Source organism: Emys orbicularis, chromosome 11, assembly GCF_028017835.1.
Source record: "Emys orbicularis isolate rEmyOrb1 chromosome 11, rEmyOrb1.hap1, whole genome shotgun sequence".
In the NCBI taxonomy this organism is placed as follows: domain Eukaryota; kingdom Metazoa; phylum Chordata; order Testudines; family Emydidae; genus Emys; species Emys orbicularis.
The window spans coordinates 63,813,349-63,822,142 of NC_088693.1; the positions used below are offsets into that span (position 1 = coordinate 63,813,349).

Consider the following 8,794-nt stretch of genomic DNA (forward strand, 5'->3'; position numbering starts at 1 on the left):
GTACCAAGCCCCCTGGGAGCCCAGGGCAGATGTGTGCGTCAGGCTGAAAGGGCCCAGGAGCTCTGAGCTGAGGTGCAGATGGGGACGGTGGAGATAAATGGATCGAAATGGCGGAGGCCCACACCATGGGGTAAGAAGACTGATAGCTACAGCACAGCTCATGAGGGGCATTGGGTGGAGCTAAGGGTGGAGCTAAGGGTGTGTCCATCCACGAGGCTGTCTGGCAGTCAGAGGAGTATGAACCCTCTTGTGCTTGAAGGGATTGACAAGGGGGAAACAACAACAACAACAACAACAACAAAATCAGGGTCACAAGGGCAGATCCAGGCTCCGGGTCCATGATGCAAACAAGCTCAATCAACATGCCTGTGCGCACACAGAGAAATGCACAGATAACCGTGCAAACACCGCACTCCGGCACAGGCTCAGGCAGCCACACGGGGACACTGCACTGGGCAAGGCACTTGCTAGTGAGAGATCTCGCTGTGTGGGCTACTGGCTGCCTTCTAAATGGGAGAGGAAGATGGCCTTCCAGCTTCCCCCACACCCTTTAGCTCTAGGCTACTCCTCATGGACTACTGAATAATGGTCAGATCCATTGCTCGTTTGGCTTCTCCTCAGCCAGTTGAGGTTGGGCATGGTGGGTGCTGGAGCTTGAAGGGGGGTGGGAATTTACTGGCTATAATTCCAGAATAAGAAACCCAGTTCACCGCCCTGCACAATGGGGCCCAACTTGGCTATAGTTAGAGCTGGCCACAAAGCGGAATTTCTGTCCTGTGAGAAATCATAGAATCATTGAATATCAGGTTGGAAGGGACCTCAGGAGGTCATCTAGTCCAACCCCCTGCTTAAAGGGGGACCAATCCCCAACTAAATCCCCAAATCCCTAAATGGCCCCCTCAAGGACTGAACTCACAACCCTGGGTTTAGCAGGCCAATGCTCAAACCACTGAGCTATCCCTCCCCCCTGAAATTATTTGCCTTCTATTCTTCACCTTTAGGGGTCATATCTCCACACCTATGAGGGCTAGAAGTTTACTTTTAAAAATGGAAGCTGAAATTCTCACTTAAACAGAGGATTCCAGTAGGTGGAGCTTAAAAACAAAAACAAACAAACAAACAAAAAACCCACTAAACACACCACCACAAGACTTGATAAAAACCAAAAGAATTTCCCTACGCTCAAATCAGCTGTGCCAACATTCCCCAGCTGAAGCAGTGGTCCTCTCTCATTTATCAATGGTATCAATATAGACAAGGAAACTTACTGCTGGTTTCGCTCAGTGGCAAAACAAATCACATTGATTGTTGGCACAATTTTGCTGGCTTTTGAGTGTAACTTGTATGTCACAGTAGAAGGGGGTCTAAAAGAAACCACTGCCACAACCAATAGTATGTCCAGCTTTCAAGAGCCAACTCTTACCTGCCTGATTAAGAGAGCTCCTGTGCTAAGTAATAAAGGGAGGAAGCAGATCTGGCCTTATCCCCAAGCAACACATGCAGTCCCAATGGATATCCTTCTTTGCTCCTCTCATAAACTGACAGCTTTTCTAGCTGAGTAGATTCTCGGCTCTCCAGCTATTTCATTCCAAGAACCACGTCATAAGAGGAAGCGCCTTTTATGGAACACATTTCTTCCAGACATCCCAGTTCTCTACTCTTTTGTTCTCAAAATATTTTATTCACCAGCCAGGGCTCTATAGCCCAATGAGAATTTATAGACCACCGTTTCAGAAGCAGTATCCTAAACTGGGGGCTCCCAAACTTTCATAGTGGTGACATCTTCATAGAAGGATGGACAACTGGGATGGACAGTCTCCATGGCCCACTCATGATTGCAACTCACCCCTGTGTCAACTGAAGAACTTGCTTATGTGGAAGAATAACATTAGGAACGTATTTTGTACATTGTCAGAATGCTGGTAGAGAAGTCCCAAAATAGTCTTTGCCCAGTAAGGACAGATGGAAACAATAAACTGACCAATGACTAGAGACTGAGACATCAAAGGAAAAAGATGCAAGTTATCTTGCTATGTGTGACAGCCACAAAGAAAGTGCAGTGGATATTTTCTCATCATGGATATGGATAAGCCAGAAAGGGTAAGATGAAAGAGCAGGCTGATTTAATGCTAAGCAAAGGGACTATGGCGATAAGGGGGTTCTTCAGAACATCAGAGGCAAAAGAAATATTAAAGGGAAAGTCACCCTGTTAACAAGCAAGGAGGTGAATGAAACCTGTGATGACTCAATCACTGCCAAGATGCCACTTTCTTTGTTAAACAATCAAGATCAACGGGAAAAATAAATAAGGAGCTTTGGAACGTGACTGCCAGATTGTGGCCTGTCCTGCATTCACTGCAGGGGGACTAAAAGGGCATGAAATACCCCTTACGTCTCTGCACCAGTCCACATCGTGCATGGCAGCACAGAATGGGAAAACAGCCACGGGATCTGGGTCCTAGAGACTCTGTAAAGGTAAAACCACAATTTAGCGCTCAGAAAGTAAGATGACCTCATGCAAACAGCTATTCATAGAAAGGAAGAGAGGAAAAAGGAATATTTGGAAAGTCTGAGCCTTTATATCACACTGCAGGTCTGGAGTGCAAAGAAAATGAGCTAACATGCTAAATCACTGATAACTGTTCCTGAAGAGTTATGGAGATAGAGGATGGTTGAGGAGGGGGTGGGGAGAAAAAAAAAATCACATAGGTCAACAATATTAAGAATTAAAAAATGACACTCAGAAAACCTGCTGGCAACTGCCGTTCAGCAAAAGTAATTTTTATGATAAACCATCAACAGTTAGAAATGTGGACTTCTATGAAACCTATCAGGCCAAACCACAGGTGCTGACTTTTGTTTTTGCCGGTGGGTGCTTTTGAAGACGTGTGTGTGTTTGGGGGGTAGGGAGGTGGGCGACTCTGCCAGTTTTGGGGGAGGAGGCTATTTTTAGCATATTTATACACTTTTCATATTCTAGTTATTGAATATAACACTATGTCACCCCCTATTTTTTTCAATGGGTGCTTCAGCCCCGGAGCACCCAGAGTCAGCGCTTATGGGCCAAGCACACTTGATTGCTTTTGTCACAGAACTAGAAAGAGTTGGTTTGAGAGTCCTCCATTCTGCGAAGAAGGCAAGCATAAAACCTACACAACACTTCATTACACTTAAGCGCTCAAAAGAGGGTTTAAGTATATCTTATGTGGCACACATACGTTCGACACTAGCAGTGAACTTCATCTACTGTCAAGCAGTCACTCACAAAGTAGTTACATTGAGATCAGCAGGAGTAACTGCTCAACACTGTGAGTAAAGGACTCACAATCTGGCCCAAAGTTATTGGATGAAAGGAAAATAATTCAAAAGAACTCACCTCAGTTTCTTGGCTACTGCAAAGGTGGCCTTAACCCTGAGTAAAGACGATAGGAAGCACCTACGAGCTGCAATTGACCTCTTCTATGTAACTCAACACATCCACAGGGTAGCGTAGCATCTTTTCAAAGAATAGGGAAACATTTTGGCTTGCCAGGGGTGGTGCGACTAGGGATTTTGTACCTGTTTCAGTTATCGGAAGAGAGAGGACTTGCAAATCTCACACTGTAATTTCATACTGTGTGAAGAGTCTAGCTTCGGGGCCTTCTTTAGACAGGCCGTAGGAGCCTGTAGAAGGGTGGACTTACCCAGGGCACGCTCCCTTGTGGCTGGGTGGGGAGCAGCTCTTTCCTGTCTGTCAGCAGTCGCTCAGGCCCTACGGTGGGCTGCCTCCAGACAGGTCACGTTTTACTTCCACACCCATTTCGGAGTACTCCAGTCTCACATCCATATAAAACACCACCCAAAGTTCCGGTTGCCTCAGCCCCTTCCTGGGGTTTACTAAGACCCCTGGGTCCTCACCCAGAATCTTCACAGCAGACCGTTCAGAGAAATCTCAATTAAATACTTCTAGTCCCACTCAGCTCCCAGTACTTCACCAACCCCTGCCTCAGGTTCACCACAGCAAGAACCCCTCGTTTCCTGCCATCTCAGTACTCCCTTGGTCTTAGCGCCACACTGAGGCTTCTTTCAGGCCCACTGAGGCGAGAATCACCATTTCCTGTAGCCTGTGCCTTTTAACTGCCCATGCCCAGGTTTTTCCCTATCTCTACCAACCTTCCCTGACTCCCTCAGCTTCCTGGCTTCCTCCCCAGGTCCCACACCCACCTTCCTCAGAGCTTCCTGCTGGGACCGAGCCTAATGCCTGCAGAATTCTTTCTTGCTCTTATTTCAGAGCAAGGCCTCCTGGGGCTTCCTCCCTGGAATCGCCCCTCCTCAGGGGCTGTGGCCACAGCCTATCCCTGCCTGCAGCTCCTCTCCACAGTCCCCCAAACTCACTCCACATCCCCCTTAGGCTTTATCGTCACTGTCTCTTGGCTTCACTGCCTCCGGCTTCAGGACAGCCTGCTTCTAGACCCAGGCTTCAGGACCCCCAGCCTCAGGACCCTCTGGCTCCAGGCCACCCAGGCTTCCCCCAGCCTTCACCTCAGGAGAGGAAACTCCCAGCTACCTCCCACTTGGGTCCCCTCCCTGACCTTTCTTCTGCTCTGCCCTCCATGAAGTCCCAGCTCCTCCCCCGCTGGGTTTGATCACCAATTATGCCTGACACCCTTCCAGGTGCTACTCAGTGGCCTAACTGGGCTCAGGTTTATACAGCCCCATTACAGAGCCATACACCTGCAAAGCAGTTTGTGTATGCTAGAACGGTCTGTGCTCTCTCACAGGCTTTTGAGAGCAACATACCATAGTAATGTGACATGCTTAGAGAGGTAAAGGCAGCCTCTGTCTAGAGAAAGGACAGTCCTATGATTAAGGTGCTAGACTGCAACTCAGGGCACTTAGGTTCAATGCTCAGCCCTACCACAGCAAGTCACTCCATGTTTTGGGGGTGGGTATTCCGCTGGCATACATGGTGGTGATTTACATTAGGTGAGGTCCTTTGTTTGATTCGTCCATTTAAATAGGGTGCATCTCAAAGCAGGACTCTCTCTTATCGGGGGTAGGTACAGCGCCTAGTACGACAGAGTCCCCACGTTAGCCGGGGCCACCAGGCTCTACTGTAATGTTACTGATAATAACAGAACGAAACAAATGGAGACAAAAACATCAGTGGCATTTTTTCCTTTTAGTTTTAGAGAAAAATAAATAGCGATCTTCTCCTAGATGCTGAAGACTAAGGCCCTGATCTGGCAAACACTGATGCACGTGCTGAACTTTATTATTGTAACGCATCCCATTGATTTCAGTGGGATTATTCGCAGTAGTAAGATTAAGCATGTACATCTTTGCAGGATAGGGCCCCAAGAGAGGAAGAAAATTAACAATTAGTCATGAGTTTCCTTCACCACAGTACAAGTGAATCATCCCCAGCCTGCGCTTACTGTTTGGATTGCCTGCTAGCCATACACGCCTGGTCTTTGAATTCCCTGTCGCTTTCACGTACCAATGGATCCAGGCTATAAGATAACAAGCTGATCGCTCACTTCGTTTTTTGTTTGTTTGTTTTGGGTTTTTTTCAGATGGAGGGGACTTGAACTAGCACTTCCATTTGAGTCATATCTCCTGAACTGACCTTTAAAGATTTCTTTAAATCCAGCTACAAGTATACAATCAATTCAAACAAACAGGTTATGAAAGATATTACGGAGATAAATTTTAAAACCAAGATGCAATTGTAAGGCCCCTTTATTATTAAAAGCTACTTTAAAACAAAAAAAGAGTGTTGCATTTGTTATTTATATTTGTAAATATCCTGTCTTATGTTATTAAGGGTTTCTTAAAGAAAAAAAAACACACATATTTACCAACACAGGGTTAAAAACTAAAAAACATTTAGACACTACAGTAAATATAGATAATAAAAATATAATAATAAAACAACACAGGAAATAGTCTTGAAACAAGATGACTGATGGTGGGGGGACCTGATAGTCTTCACTGTCCTCTTTATAACAGCCCTTAACATATTTGATCAATTGTTCTCTCTGAAGTAGGACAAGAAGTCACAGGCTTGCACTGCAGCATGGGACATTTAGGTTAGATATTAGGAAAAAGTTTCTAACTATCCAGGTAGTTAAGCTCTGGAATAGGCTTCCAAGGGAAGTTATGGAATCTCCATCACTGGAGGTTTTTTAAAACAGGTTGGACAAACACCTGTCAGGGATGGTCTAGGTTTACTTGGTCCTGTATCAGCGCAGGGGGCTGGACTTGATGACCTCTCAAGGTCCCTTCCAGTCCTATGTTTCTATGAAATTCCAGTTGGTGGCTTACTCATGGGGGGACTGTTACAAATGAGACATATCTACTAATGAATTATAGCCAAAGAATGACCTGATCAAGTGCTCTCTCTACCTGACCCTAGATCAGGTCTTGCTAGCACTCACTGTCGTAGCAACAAGTAAATCCCAGAACAGAGTTTTTTATCAGTTCTAAGTAGATTTCAGTTATTCCTTGGTCTTAGTGTATGTATCCTTCTACTTTCCTACTATTCTTAAGTACCGAGAACCATAGTACCTGAGTGCCAGGTGACAATATTTAACACTTATATGGTACATTACAGTTTCCAAAAACTGTAAAAACCGTTAACTAATCTTCAATTCTCTTATATCGTTACATAAGTAGTATTCTCAATGGGGAAACTGAGGCAAAAAGGTTTTGTGATTTGCCCAAGACCACAGAGACAGTCATTGCAGAGCAAGGATAAGAGCTCAGGTTTGAGAGCTCAGGGATTCCTGGCTCTCAGATCTGTGGTCAGTCTAGTAGACCACACTGCAAAATTTCCCATTGTTAAACTTTTGGTATTATTGATATCCACCCATTCCAAATTAGAACCTGAAAAAGTACTGTACATTTTGACTGTCTTTTCAAGTAACATTGAAGGATTGCAGGTTAAATTCAGTGTTTTAAGTATCTTATTTCTCATTTTCCTGTTTCCTTAAGTCCCACTTTTACTCCTGAATTTATATCAGTCCAAGGGCATGGAATTATTCTTTGCACTTGCCAATACAATACTATAAAATTAAGTGACATCAAGGATTGTTTAAAAACCCGCAGTTATATCAACACGAATACCTAGGAAGCACAGATTTTGGCTGAAAGCATAGAAACGGCCGCCTATGAAATTAATCGTCTGCCCTTTCGCTTATAAATGAGCGCCCTCTAATGTGTTACTGAAGGTACCAGCAGTAAAGCAATCAATTCACAAACTTTTAGCTAAAACGAATCCAGGCTATTTCACGGATTCTACTTTTCACTCAAAAGTGGAAGATATGTCAAGGATTTCAAACCGGCCACTGTCCCATGGACAAGTCCAAACGCAGTACTGTCTGCCGTTGATAGATTAAGACACTGCAGGTGAAAGTGAAGCGAGATGCTAAACTTTCTGGATTTTAAAGTAAGAAGAGCTCTCTCCTTCCGATTGGAGAGTTTCTTCAATATCTGGTTTGAACAGCAAGCCAAGCAAACCAACCAACCGAGATGTACTGTATAAGTGTACAGCCACTCGAGACAGCAACTTATTCTGCTTAGACGCATCCCCAATGTTTGCCCTGGCAAAGTGGCTAACGCAGTCTGAGTGGAAGCGGAGAAAAAGTATCAGGTTTTTGATTGAGATCTTCCATAAGAACATAAGAAAGGCCGTACTGGGTCAGACCAAAGGTCCATCTAGCCCAGTATCTGTCTACCAACAGTGGCCAATGCCAGGTGCCCCAGAGGGAGTGAACCTAACAGGCAATGATCAAGTGATCTCTCTCCTGCCATCCATCTCCATCCTCTGACGAACAGAGGCTAGGGACACCATTCTTACCCATCCTGGCTAATAGCCATTTATGGACTTAGCCGCCTATGGGATCCCCGCGTCTCGTTAAAGTGAACGGAAATGATGGGACTCTGAAATCTCAGCCTCAAGAAACCCCTCTCCGCGCGGGGAACCCAATAGCCCCCCGCTTGTGCTTTCCGTCCAATGCTCAGCACTGAAGTTCACAGCCAGGGCTGGCGCTTTGGGGCAGCTCGGTAACCGGGCAAGCGAACGGCCAAGGCGGGGCAGACGTTCTTACCTGTGCCATGGCCAGGAGCCAGCCGCTCACGGCCAGCAAGCCGAACGCGGGGCGCACCCCCTGCGCAGCCATGCCCGCGGCTCCCGGCTCCGCTCCGGGCTGGCTCCGGCTAGAGCGCGCTACCCAGGCAGGGCGCAGCAACGCCGGGGTGGGTGGATGCGTCTTCCCGGGCAGCTGCTCCCACTTCGCTGTAAAAGTCCGCGCGGAACTTTATAGCTCGTCTCCGGTGCGGGCTCGAGGGGGCCCAGATCAGGCTCCCGCCCCCTCTCCTCCTTCTGGGAGCCGGGCTGCGCCCCGCTTCGCCGCTCCCCTGCTGGTCAGTGGCACATGGCTCCGCTTCAGCCCCGCGCTCCGGCTCGCCAGCCCGGCACGTCTGCCCATGCGCCCTGGGGAGGGGGCGCGTCAGAGCAGATCCTGCCCTAAGTGAGTTCACTTGAGACTTGGTTTGCACGGGTGGGCAGGGGGAGGGAGCCGGAGGGGGCAGGGGGAGACTGCAGCAGCTTGCTCAAACGCATTCCCGGGCCAGCCAGGTGGCAATCCTTGCAGACAGAGCTTGTGTTCCTGCTCCAGGACAATGGCTGAGTGGAGCCTCCAGCCACCCCATGGCCAGGGTATGGAAGGGGCCAATCCACCAGCCAGCAGCACCTCTTGGGAGTGTAAATGCCCCCACCCCTTCCCCCACTGGGTGCACAGCACCTGCTGGG

General features: G+C 47.3%; 1 protein-coding gene across 1 annotated transcript in view; it reads right to left on the reverse strand.

The window, feature by feature from the left end:
* Positions 1–8,162, reverse strand: part of PTH2R (parathyroid hormone 2 receptor) — an 87,279-nt gene extending 79,117 nt beyond the window's left edge. The window contains exon 1 of the mRNA XM_065413684.1: positions 8,091–8,162. Coding sequence (XP_065269756.1) covers positions 8,091–8,162 — 72 coding nt within the window. The remainder of the gene's footprint in view (positions 1–8,090) is intronic.
* Between the last annotated feature and the right edge of the window lie 632 nt (positions 8,163–8,794).